The 25,979-nt window shown below is 37.8% G+C and overlaps 1 protein-coding gene across 1 annotated transcript in view; it reads right to left on the reverse strand.

The window, feature by feature from the left end:
• The window catches only part of CD44 (CD44 molecule (Indian blood group)), a 57,427-nt gene that overhangs the window by 16,433 nt on the left and 15,015 nt on the right, over positions 1-25,979 (reverse strand). The window contains exons 2-6 of the mRNA XM_010287277.1: positions 15,998-16,163; positions 12,675-12,811; positions 11,157-11,228; positions 10,232-10,471; positions 8,161-8,256 (exon numbers count right to left, since the gene is read on the reverse strand). Coding sequence (XP_010285579.1) covers positions 8,161-8,256; positions 10,232-10,471; positions 11,157-11,228; positions 12,675-12,811; positions 15,998-16,163 — 711 coding nt within the window. The remainder of the gene's footprint in view (positions 1-8,160; positions 8,257-10,231; positions 10,472-11,156; positions 11,229-12,674; positions 12,812-15,997; positions 16,164-25,979) is intronic.

Here is a 25,979-nt window from a genome sequence, read left to right on the forward strand (position 1 = left end):
AAGTATCCCAATGACCAATGGCAGAGTAAAGCTATTGGAGAAGCAGTGGAAGAATACACAGAAACAACAGCTTGCATCTCTAGTTCTTGCTTGTTAATACTAACTTAACTGTTAACTCTGTGTATTCTGGGTTTGTAAAAGTGAAAAAGATTATGAACTTTCTCTTTTATGTTAATATCTCAATTACAGAATTACAAGGAAAATTTCTCCAAGGATATTGTAATTTCTTCTGGGACTGGATGAATGAAGTTGAAAATCATACATTTTTTTATTTCAGTAAAGATTAAAACTCTTACTAATAAAATAAATTCATTGCTCACTCTTGAATTTGCTGTTGTTTGCATAGCAGAAGATGCAGTCAGAAATCACCTGAAGTACCAACCACCACAGGAGGTTTTCTAATGAATGTTAAAAGGCTAAGATACACCAGAAAAAAAGAATACCTGTAACACTAAGATGAGCATTAGAACTAATGTTGAAATATATTTGCCTTAGGTATCAAACATTTTCATGAGTGATATATTAAGGGTAAAGCAAAGGTCTTTAATTAGAGCATGCAAAGAATGAGCTGGACCTGTTACATATGCCATAAGTCACCAGCTAGAGAAACCTACACTATTGCCCAGAAAAAGCAAAACTGGAAGAATATTTATCTTCACATTCAGGCAATGAAACGTTCATAAAGAGGGCACTCATGCAAATGTAATTCATTATTTTTGTAATTAATCCAAATACATATAGAATATCTTGTAAAATAAAAGTTAAAATTAACTAAAGTATGAATACAACTGACCTAACAATACTTCAGAACTAAAAGAAAGTTATCATAAAAATTGTTTCTGTGTGATTATAGAACCTGTTCTGAAGCCAGTTGTATAAACTTTCACAGTTCAAAACAATCTTGGAACCAGAAAGACAGGTATCTAGCTATTGGAGGCAGATTGTATAAATCCAAAGAACTACCACAGGATGTAGAAAATGCTTGTTTTTACAGAGGGATAAGAAGGTTTTCACAAGTCCCAGTGAAATGTATTTCTTTTCAGTACAATCTAATTGTACAATCTGTTGTGCATTATAGCCAAAACATCCTAAAAATGAAGCTCATATCCAACTATGCTTTTCAAAAAATTTTAGCTGCAAACTGTTTAGGTACACAGCAGAATAGCTGGAGAATGCACCCTGTAAGCCTTTGCCTACAGAGGTTTTTCGTCTTGAAGAGCATGAGTACACTTTCTGTATCTCAGTTGCCTACTGGCACTAACACTTGTAGCAAAATGTTCACTTTCATCTGGAGGTAGTATATTACCTTTTGTAGCACAGTTTCATGTATTTGAATCACTACCTCTCTTTTTTGTCTTTTGTCTTCATATTTTACAATAGAAATTTTGAAGTGGAAAAATGGGATTTTTTTTTTCTCATCAAGGTGGATCACCAAATGTCACAATCTGCTTATTTTATTACACTACTGGCAACGCAAGTTTAAAAATCCCAGACACATGAGAAAAAGTGGCAAGTAATGCAGATTAGATGCAAAAGATAGACTTGGAAAGATAGATGAATATTATAGAGGCCACCTCTGAGGGCTCTAGCACAAGTAATATAAAGGTATTATACTGAACTGAAGCCAATGTTATGGGAATTACAACCAGCTGCAGCATAACAGTGTTATACTTCACTGGATTATGTCACAAATATGAATATTATCTAAAATGCTTAATTGCTTTACCCCTGCCAGCAGAGCTAGGATACTGCTCCTCTTCATCTGTATAGGCGGGGTCCCAATGATCTTGTGTGGAGATTTCCAGAAGTGTTTCATGTTGCGAGTTCACAGCTGTTAGGATAATGGAGGATTCAACACTGACCATGCTCTACATCTACCACTATTACTCTACTGTTAGTGTGTGCCATAAAGGTGATGGAAAATGGATGTTCATGCACAGCTTAACCACAGTCTCTCTACTCTTCTTATCAAGTCCCTTTGCATCAAACCAGTCGTTCTTTTCTTTGCATTGGACAGATGCAAAGTTTCCCAAGAAGAATGGGGAAAAGAAGCAATAGAAGAATAATGTATAGCAGAAGTAGTGCAAAACCATTACAGCAGTTATAGACAACTAAACTCAAGTTTGAAGAATAATTCTGGACCTAAAGAATATGGTAGATGTTTGAATACTTGTAAAACATGCTTGCTAAGTACTCAGATTCATGTTTCCACCACTGAGCTCAAAAGCTAAGGTCAGCAACAAAACGAAAGCACCTTGACAGCCACCAGGAAGCCAATATTAGTCAAGAAGAAGAGAGAAAACTTCCACAAGAGTCTATGATCAGAGACATTTTCACTCATGGAGCATGCACATACCACTAGGCCATAGAAGGTAGCTGGAATGCAATATGCCATGTGGAATAAGTCACCAATGCAGAGTCTCAAAGATAAATAAATTAACACCAGAAATACACCAAACTTAGGCAAAAGAATAAAAAATCCCACAGCAATATGGCTTGCTCATTTTGTATTTTCTTCTAAAAATGAAGACCACTGCTGAAAAAACCCAAATACTCCACTATCTTCAGAAAAAAAAAGCTTATACAGAGTGATTTATAAACACTACTGACTAAATAAGTGCACAGACAAAAGACACATTAAGACATGTTTAAATTAAATTAAATTACAAAAAGGGAACAGGTTATTATCTTTGTACAAGTAAGAACGTTAGAGTATAGTCATTAATAGCAATATTTATACCGAAAAAAACCCCAGGGCTGGGAATATTCCTGGGAATAAGGCCAAGTAGCAGACTGTGTGCCTCAGTGACACACAGCATTTGGTTTTAATCCTCATATTTGTTGGTTTTCTGGTTTTGAAAAAAACAAAAATTATTTTTGGTATGGATGGCTTTTTTAGTTAAAAAAGAGCTATCAGAAGATCACTGTGAGACAATTACTATCAGGAAAATAAGTCTATGTATTATGATATCTGAGTTGTGGTACTGGATCATGCCTAAACATCTGAGGTCACAAAACAAATGAGATGATGTTAGAAGAGTGCATGGGAAGAGTGTGGAAGGTAGCAAATATGAGTCTGTTTTGATGACACTTCCCAATGAAAAGTGCACTTGAGGTTTGGCCTCCCCACATTGTGTCTGAACATCTTCTTCCACAGACAGGAAGTCTGCTGTTGTATAGATGTAGATTATAAATAACATGAACTGGAATTATTTTAACAGTTTTCCCCAAAAAAGAAAACAACAGAAAAATGACAAACTTTTTTTTCTTGGAAAATCATGAGTGAATGCATGCATTCAAATAGGCATGAAACTGAGAAGTTAATTTTAAGTGATGGAAGAGAGATTCATTCTATCAGTATGGACCTCATATGATTTTTCCAATCACAAAAGAAAGATTTCTAAAGGAACAGTTGATGAGAAGAGCATCTAATTTTCCACATTATATGTGTGGCAAAGGAGAAGGAACATCGGGTAGGACAGGAAAAAGAAGAAAGAAACCATCCAAAGAGAAAGGAAGTTCCTTACTAGTACTTGGAGCATACTCGTCCTTGGTCACACTTCTGTCCCAGCCTGGAAACGCTGTTGTGTAAATCGTCTCCTCTGAAGAGTCTTCATCATCTGAACCATTGCCACTTGAGGTCACATCTGCTGTGATGATGTTAAATCTCCCATGAAGCCCTAACCCACAAGGTCTTCTGCTGACAGCAGTTACGCTTTCCTGTCTCCCCTACATGCAGTCTTACAATCACAGGGGAGAGTACACAGCACCGTCCTTCCCATAGTCCATATCTCCTGCTGGTCCTTCCACCCACAAGGGATTCATCACTCTGCCATGGCCCTGCTGAAGCTGCCCCAACGTGGCTCTTGGCTCCATTTCAGTGCACTATGCATGCTCACAGCACTAACCATACTCTATATGGTATGCATATACAGCATACACAGCACTAATCATATACCACACATTCAGCCCCTCTCCACTTCATGCTTCTGAAGTTTGCTGCCCTGGCACTCTGGTTATTAATCCCCTAATCAAAGCGCCCTCTTAGCATGACATTCTTTACCCTTGGTTGCTTGCATGGGTTCTTGCGTCTTCTCTCCAGGATTTGACCACCACCAGTGGTTTGAGAATGGATTCCACAGAGACTGGGTGATGGCTTTCTCCACGTTGTCATGATGAGGCCCTGGAGCTGTTAGGACATGGTTCATTCAACCAAGATCTTGTTATTATTTCTTGAGAAGGACTTTTCCTCCAGTTAAGTCAAGTGCACCAGCACCAGCACCCTGAGCATGCTCACGCCACTGAGATCAATGTGAGTGCAAGGCAAATGTATGAACCCATGGTATCATTACATTCCTCCAACAGCAAAAATATCCAATGTAAGTGAAGTTTGAAACATTCTACTGAAGTGTAAGATAGTGTTACCAGCTCTCAAAGTCCAGTAAAGTCAATGAATTCTGCATAGCATTTTTAGGTGTGACAAATCAAAGTATGTACTCTATGTGAAATACACCCCGATATTTTGACAAAAAGCATTGAAAGCTAATAGAAGCATGCACACCATAGAAACCAAAATCCCTCAAGTTGATAGTTTAACCTTTCTCCTTGCTCAGAAAGTTATTCATCAATAAGCTGAGAAGTAGGGTTTGCAAGAAGAGCTGTGCTTCAAGTCATACATGTATTCACCAAAAGAAAGCAAAATCTACTTCAAAATGTTTCTCTGGAAATATTTTTATTCTGGAAAATCCTCACAAGCAATATTTTTATCAGCATTTAGACTATCTTACTTCTATTTCATGAAGATGAAGAAAAGATATCATGTACTCTTTTTCATTCAGAAAAAAATCTTTAAATAATTAATTTAGAAACATACCTTGAAGACTAACATCAAAGAAAATACTTTTGATAAATTTTGAACAATATATGAAAGCATTGAAAAATGCAAGACCTAGGAATCAAAGTTCTAATGATCAAACAGGATAAACTGATGTTCTTCAGTCTGCAGTAGTTATGTTTTGCTTATCTGTAAGCTGCAAAGTGTACAAAGTGTACAGTCTTAAACTCAGAACTGCATTTTTTCAAAGTGTAGCTATTTTGGCAGCAAAACCTAACAGATTTTGCCTTTCTGAGATGCTGTCCTTGACTGAATAAATATTGTCTCTTCCCACAGTCACTAATTGCTCCCTAAAATTACTACTACTAGTACTACTCCGACATTGGTGTCAGAAAATGGGAAACCTGGACATTTAAAATCTGATCTCTCAGCAATGGACCATCAAAACCCAGGTAGTCTCAGATTTGGAGCTTTGGGATGGAACTGTGAACAAAATGGTAATGCCAAAAAATTGCTTAACAAGACAATAACGAAATAACTAAATAATTGCCATCTGACTTGCTGTAATTGCAGCAAAGTGATCTCACGTCTACCTACTTTCCACAGCTCATTTTCTTAAGTGATGAATATATATTCTTGTCTTCCTTCCACATACAAAATACCAATGCAGATGCTTTACTGTCAGATTAGCTGAAGTATGGACGTAAGACTTTTTTCATTGGTGAGATTTTTTTCAGGGACTGCTCCAAACCAAATAAAAGGAAAATCCACCAGATCATAAAGATGTCTATTATATATGGATGAACAAAAGCAGTTGCAGTTACTGTTTGAGTAACTAGCTCTGATAACTTAGGGAAGTGTCTCATCGATTAGCATTTTTTGACATCTGATACATGGCTCATCTACAGATGAATCATAACTTATTAATAACAAAGAGAAAAACTCATTTCAGCCAGAAGAGAAAGTCAATGGTAGAGTGCTGGCAGTGTATTAATCTGTACTGTGAACTTACGAAGAACATCACCAATAATGTCCAAAGCCAGAGCAATAATGAAAGGGAATCATATGAAGAACAAGGAGCTGTGGCAATCACTCACTTCAAACCCATAGCAAAGAAGTGTTTTGATCAAGCTAGATGCCTTTTCACCAAAAGTTTACAAATGGTGTGTAGTATAGATGGAGAGTCACCAGTTTTGTTTCTCACTTTCACACACTATAGAATTAGATAGATATATTTTTAGCCACCTGTCTGAAGATATATGCCAAATAGATTTCTTGACTTATTTCTTAATTTTCTACTTTGTTGTCTGGGACTTTTCTCTGGGAAATTCAACTGTGGCCGGGGATATTCCAACGAGCCTGTACTGTTGCACAATGCAAATAGCAGACACTGGGGCATGGCTTTATCTTCTTTTTTGTTTGTTATCTATGTAACTTTCTCCTATGCTACTGAATATTTGATAACTTCTTCAAGGAGATGCATAACTTACACTTAATTTCTGAAAGGAATGCTAAATTACTCATTCATTTGTAATGCAGTAAAATTAAATGAAATAGGTCTGTTTGGCTTTAAAGTGATGTTGCTGAGTAATAGCTAAAGCTATCAGAAAAGTCCAGGTGCAGTACTTTCATAATCTTTTTTTTTTCCAGAGAATAAATCTATCAACCCTAAACCAATAAGCAGTCATAACAATGCTATCACTTCTGTGATACACATATATCAGTATTGACACCTTTGGTTACATAGCTCTATAGCTATTTTTATCTTTTAAAATCTTAAGTACCTCTAGTTTTCCCTCTGTAAAATAGTCATGCCCATGAGATAGAACTGTTAGCAACAGGAAGGGACATACGTATTTAGGATCAATATATTAGATAATCAAGTAGTGTAAGTAAAACCGAAATCTTTCTTGCCTAGAAACAATGCACATGTTTTTGCAATGGGTACAGAATCGTCTGTACAAGGAAGCACTAAGTCACACACGCATACAAAAGCAAATAAATATGAAGGAAAAATTACCACCCGAGTCAACCAGACAAAGTCCCTGCTGTTACCAGGCAGGATTCCCCCCGCTTACAGGCCATACTGTGTAGCAAAATATTTCACTTGAAACAAGCACCAGAAAATTCTCTACTTGCTTTCAAGGCTTGGAGGAATATCAACATATTTCTTTTTTCAATCTATGTAGTTATAAAGTTTTACTAACCTTCACATCCTGTGAGACAAAATGCTTAGTTGAATGATTTCTGCCTTTCAGTAAAGCTTTTGCTAACTGTGTAAAACATACAGTCATCCTTATTCTATCCTATGATAACTAAAACCAGTAACAAGGGCACTGTCCCTCCAAGTCACATAGACCATTTGACCATCTATCAGCAACCAACAAACAATTAAGCAAATTCCTCACTATCACAGGCTTCCATGGTGGCAAAAAAGAGTCAGAAGGAAGAAACTCATTTCTAGCAGTTCAATCTTTACTATAAGACACCTCTGTAGATCTCCTCTGTATAATTAAAATGGTCTCCCTTTAGGTTCACTTTATTTTCTGGGGCAAAGATCTTTATCACTCTAAACTTAAGAACTAGATATGTACAGTTCCACTTTAAAATGTGTAAGATGACTTTAAAAGTTTTTTATTTGCTGTAGCAGCTGTGCACTACATATTTGATACAAACATCACAAGCAGTTTTCCCATTCATTACAGCTGTTTAAGGACAAAGCAGAGAAAATCACTACTGTTCTTTTGAGCCCTCAAAGCCTGTGGAGCCACCACAGGCTCCAGTTTTTTCTCATGCATTTTGCAAACAACAAAGATGAAATCAGTTTTTGCAGTACGCAAGTGGCTTGGCAATTGGAACTGCCACTTAAAGCAGTGCTTTGGTGAGTAAGGCCATGGTTTTGATGTGGATTACCCACATTCATAACCACAAACATATTAGAAACACACACACTTTCATCACAAATTGTCAAAAATGTCCTTTTCTACCTCAGAAATAAATTCGAGTGATAGTTGGTTGCGCTAATTTGTGGTGCCTCATAGCATAAACAGGTGTGATAAAAAAGCAGTGGGAAACACAAACCAACAATCTTTCTGAACTGATGTATAAGCATTGACGTAAACATACAGTAAATGTTTTTGCTCCCCTTGTCTCAGAGAGTGAAGTTTATTTCTGACTTAACCAGCCTGGAAAGTACTGTCTTTCAATGCCTTTCCAAAACTGAGATGATGTATACTTCACCACTTACCAGAACACCCTGCTGGAAGAAGAAAGCAGTTTTAATGCAATCTATATTTGATATAGTTATTATAATACATGAATCTTACTAGTACTCGCAGGATACTGTCCACCATCTTTTTCAGGGGAATCATCAGCTGCCGTCACCAAAGAGATGTCAGGTGATACAGGAGAAACTTCATCATCTGTATGGTGATGGATGAATCATTACTATTAGCTGAATGGCAACTCAGTACTCATAACTACTTCAATTATTCTGTGCTGCTAGCTTCATTCCTTCATTTACTGGTCCAAGAGGAAGAAAGATACAGACTAGGTTCTTCATATAATTCAACCTCAAATAGCCTTACTTTACTAACATAGTAGGGATATCACCAAAACAGATTATTTCAAGAGGAGTATGTATTACAGTGATAATGAACATTCTGGCAATGATCTGTTCATGTGGTTCAAGCTCTAATTGTACATGTATACCATATAATCATAGAACAGTTTGCATTGGAAGGGTCCTTTCAAGGTCATCTAGTCCAATCCCCCTGCAATGAGCAGGGACATCTTCAATTAGATCAGGTCCCTCAGAGCCCCATCCAACCTGACCTTGAATGATTCCAGGGATGGGCACCTACCACCTCTCTGGGAAACCTGTGACAGTGTTTCATCACCCACATTGTGAAAATTTATTCCTTATTATCTAGTCCAAATCTTTTAGTTTAAAACTGTTACCCCTTGTCCTATCACAACAGGCCCTGCTAAAATGTCTGTCCCCATCTTATAAGACCCCTTTAAGCACTGAAATGCTGTAGTAAGGTCTCCCCAGAGCCTTCTCTAGGCTGAATAACCCAACTCTCTCAGCCATCATAGAAGAGGTGTTCCATCTTTCTGATCTTTTTTGTGACCCTCCTTTGGACCCACTCCAACAGGATGGGGATTCTAGAGCAATGGGTGAAGTTATTTGTATTCCCCTCTTTACTGAGATATATTCTGAGATTTAGTCCAAAACTGTAAACTCTCATGTAAGCAGAATTTATAAGAGTTGTCATGGAAAGCAATTGAAACACATGGCATATACCTTCGAGAATTGCTCTCATCCTAGTTCCTTAGGAAGAGAATGTTAGGTTTTACCTTTCATGATGCTAGCTACATGGAAAAACAAGCATAACATGTCATGAGTATACCAGCAGTGAAAAGTCATTTTATAATCCTAATGCTTCTGCTGAATTATTTTTTTTTATTTCAGTATTTGTTAAGGATAATGATGCAAACTGCTGGTTCCTTCATAGGTAAGTTAGTGGTGATTTCATAAAAAGCTTGTAGTCAGAGATCACACAGTAAACTTTACTGTACTTATCTGTATTATATCTGTATCCCTTAGATTCAATGGGAGCTAGTCTTTCAGACCTCTGATAATTTTAGCCACACAAGCAACAAAAAAGAGGAACTAAAAAACATGACACTTTCACAGGAAAGCAACATACAGGAAAGGCACTATAATTAATTAATTTTCCACCCTGCAGAATGCCCTAGAAATGAGTATGGCATTTGTATTTGGTAGGGCTTAATGAAAATAGAACTTGGCTTTACCACCTAAAGGAAGAAGATATTAATAACATTTTAATTTGACATTTTTATATCTCTGTGTATTCTTTAATAAGCTGTATTAAGAAGATGTCCTAAAAAAATCCCTGTATTGTGCAAAGAGAAATCACTTGTACTGTAAACTCCTCCTTGTTATTACTTAATGTCAATTCATCTTTTTAGAGAACAGATAAGAACGTTATCCTTATCTCTATATACCCATATCCTCAGCCTCACTAACCTTTTTGTGTTCATTGCTAGATATGTTTTTGAGCCTTTAATGAAATAAATATTTTAATAAGAACAAGAGCAAATTCTTAGAACCATGTATTCTCAACATCCTGGGAAAGTTTATGTGGGAAACTATGCTGATGTGTGGATGCTTTGTACTCCTGTGCAATCAAAAAAATCCTTAGAAATTCAGAATGCTTCTGTTTTCTATCAGATACACATTCTCCTTTTATTTCTCCAGGATACAAAGTAGAGATGGTGCTTCTCATTGCCTCATGATGTACTTTAACTAGCAAATGTATTCCTTTGCTCAGTTATTTTAAAGAGGATATAGTGGCAATTTACTGTCCTTACCAGAATGTTTTCTAGGAATTTCTTTTTCACCTCCTCCAGAAGAATGATCTGGCAGCTGTGATGCTGGAGTAGCACTTCCATAATATGAGGGGCTGGATCTCCTGATGGAGGTATCCATGGGAGTTGTGTCATGTGTTGATCCACTACCTACGTTTTCATCATCTGCACCTGAGGTTGAAGACTCTCCGCTATGACGTGTACCATCTGCATTGTAACGTGAGCCATCTGCATTGTCAATGACTGTTGGAAAGAGGAAATGAAGCAGCTGATAATATCAAGGACATACATAGTTATATTTCAGTAATGCTAAACAATTTAAGTCCTATAACAAAAAGATAAACAGTTGTAGATTAATATCAGTTCATCGATTTTTGCCATCCTATCTACTCTGCCTAGGTCATACATCACTAAACTATGTCTAATGTATATATGCTAATGTATTTATTTGTGAAACATATAGGGCCTACTCTGCATCAAATATTTTTATATTTTAATCAGTTTGATTTTGAACATAAAACCTTGGCCTCTGTAAAGTCAACCAGAATTTTACAGTTGGGACAAATAATTTATTATAAGAGGTTCTTTCCACTTCCAGCTGCTTTTCTAACCAGCAGCTCAAATGAGAAGTAGAAGGGTTACTATCTTATGCAAAGTCCTATATGTCAAAGAAACATTAGCAGATCCGCGGTGCTAAAAAATGTAAAATACCTATATAAAAATGTTTGGTAGCACCTTGAGACAAATGAAGGTTCACAGGATTTAGAGGAAGACAAGTGACTAATTGCTTGAATTGCTGTTGAACATTTCTTGACTACTTTTTCTTATGTTTGGCTTGATTTTTAACATTAGCAATTGTTTATGTAAAAAAAGATAACCAGATCCTAAAAATTAAACAAATGGCAGGTCTTTCTAATCAATACAGTACCTATTTCACCCTGATTATTGAGGAAAGAAGTATCTAGTCTTTCAATTGGCTCACATGCTTTGTCCCTTGTTTCTGTAAAAGAACGAAAAGAGAAAATATCAATTTGAGAAAACTGAGAAAAAAGTCATGTATACCTGTATTAATTGTACATAATCACAAAATGTCAGCTTCAGATATGGACAATTGAAAACAAATTTCCAAACTAAACATTATTCACTGGTTTACCTACGTTCCCTTTTTGCTCCTTCCCAGGTGGTGGGACACTTCAAGATTGTTCTGTCAATTAACAAGATTCTCCATTTCCATAACCATTCCAGAAAACTCTTGCAATCAACTTTAGTTAAAATAGCCTTATAACCCAGTTTCAATGTAGACAGCCCCACTGTCGTGGTGTCAGTGGCAGCTCTAATCATTTTTATCCAGAGGGACTCCACCCTCTCCATGGAGGGCTCTGCACAGGCAGTGTGTGCCCTGGTCTGGTGAGCACTCCTTGCTTCAGTGGGCTGCAGTGCCACGCTCAGGGCCAGTGTGTGAGCCACACGCTTATAGTGCTGGAAGAGAGTAAGACTTGGGAGGAGTTATAAACTCTGGTGGTGATGAACATCGCTGTAGCAGAAGAGTCATCCGTGGGTGATAGGGGATGGCAGATAACCTGATACTACGACAATACAAAGGTGATTTTTAATGATATGACTACCAAGAACAAAATTTTAAAATGTTACTGCCACTCAATGAGTTTTGCCTACAGCTTTCTGTAAGATCTGTCCGTTTCCACTGTAAATGTAATAATCTACTGAAATTAAAGACACTTCAAGTTAGTCCAGATTGTATCTTCAAATACTGTGTTCTGCATCTGTCACAAGATTATCTACATTTTCCTAATAATTCAGTAAAGTATTTCCAACTATTAAAAAGTCCAAAACCTTAGAAGAAAGCGGTCTGCTTCTGACCTGCATCGCTATCTAATTGCCTAATGTCTGAATGGAGATTTGCCTTAGAGCAAATACTGCATGAACCAGCAAACGGGAGAGCAGAAGCCACATCCATGGGCCTGGGATGGCCACCCCGGGCCTTGGAGCTGCTGCAGACGGCAGCCAGTCCTAGCATCCCTTAACACAAATAACTGTTGTTCACTATAGAATATCATGTGTGCATGAACAGAAGAGCTAAGCACCATCGCCTACAACAGTTATGTCTTTCAGATTCACTGCTGCAGTGGTTCACTGCACTAAGCCATTATAATGAACGATTTTGAAGCTAGTAAGTTAGTACCAAGGGCAGAAAATGGTTTAGTTCAAAACACACTAATGACAAAATGGGTCAAATTCATTGCTGGTCTTACACACTTCTAGATACTGACACTCTAGATACACTTCTAGAGGCTGACAAAATGTATTTCTTCTCAGCTGAAAAATAGATGATATTCAATACAGAAACCTTCAGTCCAGTACCTTAAATATGAGATTACATGTTATTGTTAATCTATATCTAAAATATGTCATAAAAGCATATACATACCAGTCATATTGTAACAGTATGCATCATATCGACCAGTTGTGTTCGCTGAAAGTTTGTAAATGCCAGTATGATTTGCTGCACAAAGATGATAGGGATTGATTCGTGGGATAACAATATTCCCCACTACAAAACCATACCTGTTAAGAACAGAGGAGGAACCAACATATGACATATTACAGAAGATAGCATAAATGTTCTAGATACCTCAAACATGAGGAAGCTATGAAGAAACCATTATTTTCATTTTAAATTATTTTTAAAAAGTGCACGCATTTGCATTTATGCATACTTTTTGTATATGAAAGGTATTCCTTTCTCATATTCAGCTATATCAGTCTCCAGGCACTGAACAGCATTTTGCATATAATTTCTAGAGCTAAACCCATTTTAATTAAATGAGCATCTTATTAGCTAGGACAATCACTTCCAGAACAAGGCAGTGAAAGTGAGGGACTGGGAAGCAAGCGCACTTTTTATTCAGTGTGAGGTTGTATTACCTGACGCTAAAGACTGGTTTCTTTTCTCTTCAGGGAGTCATATTTTCATTGTTTTGAGCATAACATACTGCTGAGTGACATTTCACACAGAAATGTTGGGGGCTCAATTTATAGTATGTGAGCAAATTTAGAGAATGATTGTAAGACACATCACTTTCTGCTAAAGCTGACAGCTTAGTAAAATATTCAGATACAACACTCATTCATCCACAAATTCTTACTGTATCTTTCAGTTGAACAATATAGCTATTGTGTACAGAGCTCACATATTTCAGTGAAGACTGTGGTTAACAGAGCTACATAATGCACAATGCATTATTACTATTTTGCAATCGTGTACCACCTGATTAATGCCAATGTATTTAGCTGGGAGGTGTGATAGAACGGTAGAAAGAACTGGGATTTGGTTTGTGTTTTGTTTTACTTCTTGAGAGTACATTTTATCAGGGAGAAGTAAATTTCATACCTTTGCAGTTTTTTATCTGTGAGCCCCATTCCAGTTACATGTCTTATGTGCAGATACTTGCAATTCTGAAACTCTCTTGTAGGTGGAATTACATACTGCTTTACTCACACTTCCAACTGAACCTATGATGTTGACACTGTATAATCCATTAATCACCTACTTGTGTTATGGTCTGTTTAATCATTTTATTCACTTACCATTCCTCATATATTTTGATGATTATATGCAGAATAATTCTTCTCAACTACTCAAGCTTGATAACAGCCTAGCCTTACTGACAGGAACTTCTAGCACAGGATCAACAAATGAAAGTAAGAAGGTGGGAGGGCTGTCCAGAAGGGAGAAAGGAACCCTAACTACATGCCTTACATATCTAAGTCTGTCCTCTGCTAAACTGTGAATTATGGAGAATTGTAACAGTAATGAAAAACTACAGCTCCCAATGGCAAGAAACAGTTCCCTTTACTCCTTCTTTCAATTATTTTTATATTTTAACTTCAGAAAGGAGTTTCCACATTACAGAATACCCATAACTGCTAGTGCTAGAAACCTCTACCCCTAGGCGTTTAGATAGGAATTGATCCTTAGTCTCTACATATTGTGTAGTGCTGGACAATTCAGAATGCTAAGTATGTTCATATGCTAATGTTAGAGAAAGAACATGCCTACTATGTTACACAGAGTATGTCATACTTCCCTCAGAGTAAAGAATTGCCTCTAGTTCTTATGTGGTACTATTTTAAACAACATTCCCATTTCTTATGGAAGAATCTTCTAAGAATTGTCCACCCATTGCTCCCTGGAATTACTGTCCACCTCCTTCACCACTATGCAGGGCATAATGCTTGTGAAAATGAACATGCCATATGCTGTCATCAACGGCAGTGCATGACATTTATATGTATAAGAATGTTTTCAAGGCAATGCACATGTATGTTTCCATGATTACAAATTACTTCGTGTGGATACTATTAATTTGAAAAGAGCTTTATTCAATTCTCATAGGCTTGCAAGCCAGTGGAAAAGAACATTCATGCATTAGGCCTTAAAAAAGTAAAGCACCACCAAATAAACTGAAATTAAATAATTCACAGGAAATAGTTGCAAACAGTATTGATGCTAGTACTATTTCTAATGGTTCCAGAATGAAAGTCTTAAAATTTTGGAGAAATAGCCACTGAACATTTCTACTCCAGTCAGTTAGAAGATAAATCCCATTTCTCCGTATTTGCTGTTTATTTTAGATTGTAATAAAGTTGAAAATCTACTGAAATTTATTTCAACTCTATAATGGTTTTCCAACATGAATATGTTATTTGATTTAAAAAACAAAAAACAAAACCCAAACAAACTTCAAATATACAGCTCCTGAGTTCAGTCTCTTTTCTGCATATGAATGTTTAGGATGACTTGTATAGTAAGTTTGTTATGTGTTTTGTAAAGCTAGATCACATGATCATCTAGTCTGACATATTTACAAACCATAGGACTGTCCTGACTTGATTACTGTTTGAACAGAGGGCATCCTTGAGGAAAATATTTCATCTTGATGAAAATTTGGTGTGACACAGAATCTACTACAAACCTTGTAAGTTGTTTCAGCCAATAATTATTATACTTACGTATTTTGTTATATTGCTACTCAATTTTTTTAATCCAAAATTTTCTGTGAATAACTTCCAGTCTCTCTGTCTTATTATTTTTTGCTAAATTGAAGAGTCTGTATTATCTGCATTTGTTGCTATATATATCATTAATTACAGAGGGTAATTAAGTCATTTGACAATGCGGGTTTGGGGTTTTTAACCATTTTCATGGCTGTTGTCTGAAACTTCTCCATTCACAGATTACAAGAATGCACTAATACCGTGGCCATTTTTTCACTGGGATGTCAGGAGTTCATCCCTCACAATACCACTTGCTGCTTTTTACTGTTTCTTGATGAGATGGAGTTCCCTATACTGTACATCAATGACCTTACATCAGATCATTAAAAATCATAAATACTTTTCACATACTTATCTTACCAATTAGTCAGTGACACAGTATGATCTGAACATCTTCCTAATTAGCTTATTATACTGTGAATCTTTTCTTATCTTTAGATTTTATCTGTAAGAGGTTATGATTTTTTAAAGATAATTGGTAAAATGTATATACTGTCAAGGACTTATTTATTACCAAACCTAGAGCAAACATACACATGCACAAAGATGTTTTGTTCATCACAGAATATAACTCAGTTGAGGACTGATACAGCCATCTAATTAACAGGTATATGAAGTCAACCGTAATTATTACACAATAGCATGGACAGATGTACTTGTCAAAATATATTATTTTTTCAAGAACTTTTCTACCTGCAAGTTTCAAATCCAAGTTCATGAGCCTTCTTCAACTGCTCTAATGTTGACAAGGTACTATTGAGAGCTCTGCAGAGTTCGACGGCTTCAGATCGCGTGAGACTGTAGCGACCATTTTTCTCAACATGAAAAACTCCTCCGTATCTGCAACTTACATTGAATTCTTTTATCAAAAGAAAAGAAAAAAAGGAAATATAAATTGTTGGACTTAATGCTTCACTGAAGACCTGGAAATTATTTCTTTTCAAGTATAGTGTGTTCAATGCAAACCAGCAACAAGTAGCAGCTACCAAATCATTCAGAAAGCAAGCTAGCACTTTCAATCACCTTCTTCACACTTCCCTTCTTTGGCCTGAGACACAAGCCAAATCTTCAGCCATTCCAAAAATAGCAATACAACGTGTTTTTGTGAAGTATCTAGCACTTTTAACATACCATTAACAATAACATGCAGAAGATGTAAACACATTGCGAAAGTCTTGAAAGCCACATTACTGCAAAACTAACTGAATATTCAAATGTATTTGGAAACAAAATATTTCATTCATAACAGAATTTTTAAAAGATGAAATGGCGTATAATCAGAGCCTTTATGATCATAAGGTTCCTTAATTATGTCATTGTGATTTCTTCACAATGAATCCTTTTAAATGAATATGTATGTCAATCCACAGTTTCAGAACTAGTTCAAGAAACATGTTCCTATTATTAGTAAGACAAAAGCAGAAAGCTTGCATTGGTTTGATGTTGCATGATCTACCCAAGATCATAAACCTAAGTGAGCTGCACAGGTATTCTGAACTATTAAAAAACATTATGCTGTTAAACACTCCGTGAAAGATAATCTTTAAGCTCTTCTTACTTAGCCTACTGGGGCAGATAGAGATGCATCAAATAGACATTATATAAGAGCTCACATGAATAAACTTCTCATTCCCTGTTCATTCGTCTTGACAGTGTTTTCCTCCATTTTGAAAGGCTTCCTCTTGCTGAGCTCATGCTCACACACAAACATCTTACTGCCAACCCATGTCAGAGTTTCAATATGTACAGCAGAAAGCTTATTTAATGTTGAAAGATGACTTTAGACATATTTTAATTTAATAATGCTGTAAAGGTTTGCACATAGAAGTACTTTTCAATGACAAGCAGTATGAGGATAAAAATAATGAATAAAATAAAATATTTTAGGTGCCATAGTTATGTTGTGCAATTTGTTTTCTGGCTTTCAGCCTGGGAACCTGAACAAGTAGTACATGCAAAGCCTATGGGAAGTGAGCGCCTCATACAATTCACTACAGACACTGAATGAAAGGCATAAGGGCTAGAGGCTCTGAGATGACATTAATCTTTATGGTGGAAAGATACTGCCTACACAATGCAACAGGCTCAATGGGAAGATAGTATAATCCAAGGAAAGTCTGTGACTGAGTAAAATTAGAGGAAAAATAAACATTTATTTATCATCTTTTTTTGACAGGAAATGCTAAGAAAAAAAGTAATAACAATAATAACAAAAATAATAACAGTAATAGTAATAATACAAATAAGAATAATCATGTGCATGGAGAAAATGGGGAAAGATCAGGATGCTTCAAAGCAATGTGAATTAACTTTGTTCCTGTCCCATGTTTCCATCAAGAGAAAAAAGTGTTTGCAACTCCAGACTAACATCACAACTACAAAGCATACTTAATTGGAGTAGCCTATTATTCCCAGTGAAGAGAGGAGCATGACTCATTTTTATCTTAGTTTTAATGGGAGCTCCACATGCAGAAAGGGAAAAATAGACCAGTCTTCTCCAAATATTAGAAACGGGTGTCCGTACCATCTATTTGAAATAAAAGATGCCGTATAATAGCTGTTTTCCTAGAAAACCCAAAATGCAATTCATGCACATTTGCATTGTCACATTCTATGTGAATAATGAGCAGCTTTCCTAATGTCATTTTTGCTTGACAGTCTACTTTCTTCTATAGCACAGATGTCAATGCAAATGATAATAATCAAGGCATGAACCCTTCCTTCAATTGCTTTTGTTCATTGGTAAACTGAGGTTATTCTATCTACAGTGTGTCTACTCAGTGTAAACTGCAAGGCATGTTCCTTTCCACAGGTAGCAGAAAACAATGAAGAAGATGAAGTACCAGATTAGATCCAGACTCTATGGTGTATGAGAAAACAACCATTATTCACAGCATAGGTAGGAGTCCAATAGTATTGATGACTGCTTGTCCAAAGCATCTCGAAAGCTGTACATCCAATCTTAAATACTTTTACCACAGGCAATATACTTGGCACTGGTGAGGCCGCACCCTGAATGCTATGTTCAGTTTTGGGCCCCTCACTACAAGAAGGATGCTGAGGTGCTGGAGCATGTCCAAAGAAGGGCAACGAAGCTGGTGAGGGGTCTGCAGCACAAGTCTTATGAGGAGCGGCTGAGGGGACTGGGGTTGTTCAGTCTGGAGAAGAGGAGGCTGAGGGGAGACCTTATCGCTCTCTACAACTACCTGAAAGGGGGTTGTGGCGACGAGGGTGTTGGTCTCTTCTCCCCAGTAACTAGTGATAGGACAAGAGGAATGGCCTCAAGTGGTGCTAGGGGAGGTTTAAATTGGATATTAGGAAAAATTTCTTTATGGAGAGGGTGGTCAAGCATTGGAACAGGCTGCCCAGGCAGGTGGTGGAGTCACCATCTCTGGAAGCATTCAAAAAACGTGTGGATGTGGCACTTCAGGGCATGGTTTAGGGGGCTTCGTGGCGTTGGATTAATGGTTGGACTTGATGATCTTGAAGGTCCTTTCCAATCTTAGTGATTTTGTGATTCTGATTCTGTGAACAGCATTAATCATTATGGTTACTTGGATTTTTTTTCCACAAAAAGAATGCAAAAACTATCTCTTCTTCCACTGACCTCCCCAGTTATTTAGGCTGACAAAAACATGTAATGTAGACAAAATTTATATATATTTCATAGCTGTTTAACAGTCTTGATGATTACAGTTCTTAATATTTTTATTATCATAGGTTATTAAAAAATACCAAGAGGACATAATTTTTAGTTTTGTAAAATTTATGCAAGACTAACATGTTTTCTCAAAGTGCCTTTATTTTGACACAGCTGTTTTCTTCCAGAGAAAAATAGTTCTCTTACAATTTCTCTGATGACAGCCATGTCATGAGAGGTTTTGAAGACAAGAATGAGGAACCTGCGTGGAAGGTCACTAACAAATGCATTTTTCTTTCCTGGAGGACTTAGTGTCTTGCAACAGGGCTGAGTTTCACAGTCTGAGGAGAGGCTAGTGGATTAACATAGAATGATAGTCTCAGCAAGTTCACACACATGAATCTGAAATAGTCGCAGTGGTTCCACAAGTGCCAGACACAGATGTGCACATGTCCTGGGGATAGCTGATAGCTGATGACCTAGAGAACTTCTGTGGCCATGCCCCTCACTGAACAGCACTACATGCTGAAAAGCCATTGCCATGTGTACCTGCAAGTCACAAATGTAGTCAACAGACGTTCAGGTTGCAGATCCCAATAGATGTTTTCTTACGACAACACAACGAATAGCTACTCTGCACAGAAGGATGTGGCCCACAACTACTGCTATGGGATGGAACTGCTCTCACAGCTGCCATGTGAGTGACTCCTACTTTGGCTCTGAATGTTCCATATTCAAAGCATGAAATTATTTTGTAAGTTGTCCAAGTATCTGTATTAAGCATAAATGACCTAGACAGGAAAAAGGCTTCACTTCATTTTTCTCTTCTTGATTCTCTCTGCCTTGTAGAACAGGGCAGGCCTAAATTTGTTAATAATTAAACATACCCTGTAAAGCCCAAGATTTAATATTAAATTCAGGGATCAGATCACAGAGGTCTATTTGATTACTTAAAAGTAACAAGCTTAGTGATTTTGGAACTAGATTTATTTGGAACATCAACATCTCTTCCAATAACTTTGGGCTAATTTCTGAAGAACTTTTGCTGTGAAAGGAGACACCACATCCACTTGCTTTGGGGCTGCATTTGAATTTCGCAGCTCATCCCAGACTCACTGAAATATTAAGTGAAGTTCACTTTTGTTTAGAGTGAATTTGATTCAGCTGTCATCAAACCTCAGCCCATTCATGGTTTTAAAAGACTACAATATATGCTCCATGACCACACAGAGATCCAGTCACCCAGACATCCAATCGTAGTCAGAATCCCACTTATTAAGCAGACAATTCCTTAAACTCCAACTGTTGAATAGGCTTATTTACACAAATAGACTTATTGGAACTACTTGTGGGCTACAGTTACAAGCATGTACATTTTCCATGGAAATGCTCAGTCTGGCTCTACAGCGTATGTACTGTACACCAGTGCACTTCTGGGAAGTATCAAGCTTATTACACATGTGCTGACCAACTGCACTGCATGCACACACAGAAGGGACAAAGCTCCCAGGAAGCCTCATTCATACAGCATGGGAGATCATGTGGGTGTCCAGGAAACCCCTGGCAAAAATGTGGCAATCCAATTCTCAAAATTGGTTTTGAGGCCATCCAACTAGTTGGCACTTTGCTCTAAAGTAATGTTGAGACAGCATGCTGTGTTTTTATTTTGATGATACCTTCTACACCTACTATTAAAAATGCTGTTACACTGTTTATGAAGCAGAATGTGTGCAAAAAGGACTACAGCAGTACCTAAAATTCACATGACATTTCACAGTCTAAGCAAATTGCATAAACCCAGCATCTGCTCTGTGAAGACAATAATTACCACATTTTAGAAATCGCAAAATACAGATACAGAGCATACTGCCCAGAGCTGTCATGGAACTCAGAGTTCTTACTTTATGGTCTCATATTTTAACTTCCAGACAATGGAACTGAATTAACGAAAATATTTCTAGTCATATCAATTGCAAAACTTATCAAAAATAAAAGATGACATCTAAACTAAATTAACACCTTAAATGTTTTTTTCCATGCTGAGGCTTATAGACAAATTTTGAGTTAAAGGAAGAAACATGATTGCCATATCCAAATCTAAACACATATTCCACCTTTTCTCATAGTGCAGGAAGGTCAAATCCATTAATTTTATGTTGATGTTACTTAGTTGCCTTTAACACAGTTATGCAAAAGATGGATTTTTTCTCTGTTTCAAGAGATAAGGCAATGCAAAACTCATACTGTGTGCCAAACTGTTACTGATCCTTTCAACCCTTTTGAAGTTTCAAAGGAGCTGATTCAGAATGGACTCACAGTGGACTCACAAACACCACCCAAATCTTCCCTTCTGTCCTTTCTTATAGCTGGCAGGCTTTGGGGGCTGACAGGCCATGATCTTTCCCTAACATCCACATGATGTGCTACAGCTTAAAGACAAAATTGTTTAATAATAGCTCTTAAAAAAGGCAAAAAGTACTAGACATTCCTGAATTGTCATCATCATTAATGTCATCCAGACCATAAGACCTGGGTGACTCAACCCAAAGCCATGGAATGACTCTAAGCCTGCGCTGAGTTTTATGAGCATAGAGAACATTAACTTTCACATAGGCCGTTTCTGTGTGTCTTTCCTGGGATTTCTGGTGCTCTGTCTCAAGCAGCTGCGTGCAAGTCCTTCTCTGCTGTTGCCATTCACATATCTAAACCAGGCTCAATTAATACTTTTCATCCAAAATCACTAACTCCAGTTCCACAGAAAATTTCCTAGCTAGAGCCTACTGGTGTGATAGAACTGGCTGAGGCAGACCAAAGAACACTGTCATTTCATGAAAGTGTGAGTTACACCCTGATTATGAATACTAGAGGCTTGTTAGAAGCTGTCACAGTAAGAAGCCAGGTGCAATCTCCATTTCCACCCTGGTTCTGCAACCCTTTCACACAATGAGTAGCACTGACTCATGCAATCTCTTGCCACTGGAGTCAATTTTCCATAAAGATTTTTGATCTACTATATGGATGTTTCATGCACTGCTCCCTGCTTTTCATTGTTTTCAAGACAATACCCAGAGATTTCATTCTCAAGGTGGATGCTGTCTTATATTAAAAAATGTTATTTCAACAACTGCAGAGATATATCAAAGCAAATTAAGTGGAAGACTTGCAAAAACCCTGCCCCCATTAAAACACAAACCTGTAGGAGAATACTTAGACACAAGATTCTTAACAAACTTCTTGGTAAAACCACAGTCTGCATTGCATGGCAACCAGGAAATGTTAGTGTGCTGTTCTCATGGGGATTTTCCTTTTCGGTTTGTGGTTCAAGATGATTGATAGGTCACCAGGACATGATAAATTGGGGCTGAAAACAGTGACAGAACTACGGGGTTGATGGTGCAGATAGTTTTCATACTCTGTTTGCTTCAATGGAATATAGTTTTTACATTTATTGTAAGAACTTTGTTCTAAATTTATTAAACAGATTTCAAGCTCTAGGCAGATATACATGGGTAGATGTTTCCTTATAATCACAGATTACTTAATCTTGTACTGACACTTCTGAACAGGAACAACCATTGCTTATCACTGATACCTACATTTTGAATATTAGGACCTGCTTTAATGCATGCTAATAATGAAGTAAAGTGGCATATTGGAAACAGATTAACACCTGTTTAAAAGAGACTCCTAGTAACTGCAGTTTCTCTCCAGGCAGTTCTAGACATTGGGCCATATGATTCTTAAGATCTGGAGATCTTAGACTGGAGAGACATGGATTTCATGGGTAGACTGTTCAGTGGATGAGGAACTGATTGGATGGTCACATCCAGAGGGTAAGGGTCAACAGCTCAATGTCCAGATGGAGATCGGTGATGAGTGGTATCCCTCAGGGATCCATATTGCAATGGATCCATATTGTTAATATAGAATCATAGAATAGTTTGAGTTGGAAGGGACCGTTAAAGGTCATCTAGTCCAACCTGCCTGCAATGAGCAGGGACATCTTCAACTAGATCAGGTTGCTCAGAGTGTCATCCAACCTGAATGTCTCCAGGGATGGGCTATCTTACCACCTTTCTGGGAAACCTGTTCCAGTGTTTCACCACACACATCGTGAAAAATTTCTTCCTTATACCTAGTCTAAATCTACCCTCATTTAGTTTAAAACTGTTCTCTTTGTCCTATCACAACAGGCTCTACTAAAAAGTCTGTCTCCATCTTTCTTATAAGCCCTTTTAAGTACTGAAAGACTGCAAAAAGGTGTCCCTGGAGTCTTCTCTTCTCCAGGCTGACCAAGCCCAACTCTCTCAGCCTGTCCTCATAGGAGAGGTGTTCCATCCTTCTGATAATTTTTGTGGCCCTCCTCTGGACCTGCTCCAACAGGTCCATGTCTTTCCTGTGTGATCGAGTGCACGCTCAGCAAGTTTGCAGATGACACCATGCTGAGTGGTGCAGCTGACACACCTGAGGGATGGGAAGCCATCCAGAGGGACCTGGACAAGCTTGAGGAATGGGTCTGTGTGAACCCTCAACAAGGCCAAGTGCAGGGTCCTGCACCTGGGTCACAGCAACCCTCGGTATCAGTACAAACTGGGGATGAAGGAATAGAGAGCGGCCTCCACAAGAAGGACTTGGGGGTACTGGTGGATGAAAAGCTGGACATGAGCCAGCAGTGTGCATTTACAGGCCAGAAGGCCAACCATATCCCGGGCTGCATCAAAAGCAGTGTAGCCAGCAGGCTGAGGGATTTGATTCTGCCCCTCTGCTCTGGTGAGACCCCAGCTGGAGTACTGCGTCCAGCTCTGGAGCCCCCAGCACAGGAAAGACATGGATCTGTTGAGGCGTGTCCAGAGGAGGGCCACAAAAATGATCGGAGGGATGGAACACTTCTCCTACGAGGACAGGCTGAGAGTTGGGGTTGTTCAGCCTGGAGCAAAGAAGGGTCCGGGGAGACCTTATTGAGGCCTTTCAGTACTTAAAGGGGGCTTATAAGAAAGATGGGGACAGACTTTTTAGTAGGGCCTGTTGTGATAGGCCAAGGGGTAATGCTTTTAAACTAAAATAGGGCAGATTTACACTAGATACAAGGAAGAAATTTTTCATGATGCATGTGGTGAAACACTGGAAGAGGTTTCCCAGAGAGGTGGTACATGCCCCATCCCTGGAAGCATTCAAGGTCAGGCTGGACAGGGCTGAGCAACCGATCGAGTTGAAGAAGACCCTGCTCATTGCAGGGCCGGTGGACTAGATGACCTTTAACGGTCCCTTCCAACCCTAACTATTCTATGATTCTGTCCGAGGAGGTCTGGACAGTTCAAATCTTGGCTCTCAGTTCAGACTTGTGTCCAGTTGATGTTTGGTTTTTTAAATGTTCCTCAGGAAAACTACTTCATGGCTAAATAAGAAAGCATATTTTAATCCTGACTAGAGGAAATGCCCTCTGAGTACAAAAGTTTGTATGGGATGGATTCATGAAACATTTCAGGATCCAAGATATTCTGTCAACAGATATACTGAGATTGCCCAGTTACCACCATTTTGACATCTGGGAGAACCTGAATATGCAAAAATATCATTCCATGATTACCTAACACACTACAATACACACAGGGCTGGATGGCATTATTATTTGCTGAGCATTCCACCATTTCTTTAGAGGCTATTAGTAAAACCATTCACTAAAGCAATTCGCAGCCCAGAGAACTGTAATAGGATACAGAGGCTTCCACCTTTATGTCAGAAATTGGAGTAAAGCCTCGGTCAGTAGTGAGGAAAACCACTGGATAGCTGTTTGCTAGTTATGTAAAATGATTCATTAATCCCAGCCCCAGCCACTAACAGACATGTGTCAACACCATTAAAACACATCTATACCTGAATCCCTCAGGGCTTGATGGGGAAAGGAAAATAGGACTCTAAACTGGGATGACTACACATTGATCAAAATTTACAAGTCAAACTCTGCAGGATCCACATGAATTAAGCAAGCATGTGTCTACGAGGCTGCAGTCCTTTACCATCACAACAAAAAAGCACCAATGATCAAAAAACATAGTCATTTAGTGTGGCTGGGTGATATTTTTCTGTTCTCCCAGCTCTGATATGCTTGCTCTGCTAGCCACCATTCTCTACAGAAAGTAGAGAAACAAACCTGGAAATAAGCCACCTACACCATAAACGAGGCTTCTCCAAATAGCGACAGTGAAAATAAGTCTTCACAGATTCTTGGGAGCTGTCAGATGAAATACTTTCCCTGGGGTATTGCCAAGCTGTGAAATCTAAAATGATTTATAGGAAATACGTTTTTAGATTTAGTGGGAATAAACCATACTTTCAGTTTTTTAAGTATGCCTTGTGGACATTTAAATAAAGCAAAACAAGGGGTTTGTTTTTCCGTTTGAAATTGCCTTTCATTTTGAAACTTAATTAGTTTGCACAAAATAAAAAATCAATTTAATAAAGTTGAGTTTAAATGTTTACATGGTTGCAATAGAAGTTTTGTTTTGGTTTGCAATATAAGATGGTTTAAGGAACCCAGCCCAAAATTTTCCTGTAGAATTTTTTAAAATTTCATATTTCAGTTTGGCATAGGAAAACATTCTAAGTCTTGAAAATTTTAATGGGAGAGAAAAAACCAAACATAGTTATATCCCTAATAGATTGCTGATATTCAGGGGGACTCTGCACACCTGGCTTTTTAAAGACAGTCAAGTCCAGGAAAACACTTCAAAAGGGATTTACTTGCATGTTGCAAGGAGTGCCTGCTATAAATAGAGACAACATATTTTTAGTAGTTGGGTGTGGTGACAAGAAAGTGAAGAACCTCTCCATGGATCCAGAGGTATAAAATAAAACCTTTCTTTGAAGTTGCGCCAAAGCTGTTCCTACAACCCAGTTATATTTGGGTACCTAGTAATTTGGGCTGAAAAGGCACTCTCTTGTATGCTGTTAACTACGTAAAAAGTCATGACATGCTAGTCCTGTGATCCAAGTGCACTCAGGTGGATCTCTCAAATGAAATGGAGGGGTGTGGCT

This window comes from Phaethon lepturus, unplaced genomic scaffold (genome assembly GCF_000687285.1).
Source record: "Phaethon lepturus isolate BGI_N335 unplaced genomic scaffold, ASM68728v1 scaffold9495, whole genome shotgun sequence".
Lineage (NCBI taxonomy): Eukaryota > Metazoa > Chordata > Aves > Phaethontiformes > Phaethontidae > Phaethon > Phaethon lepturus.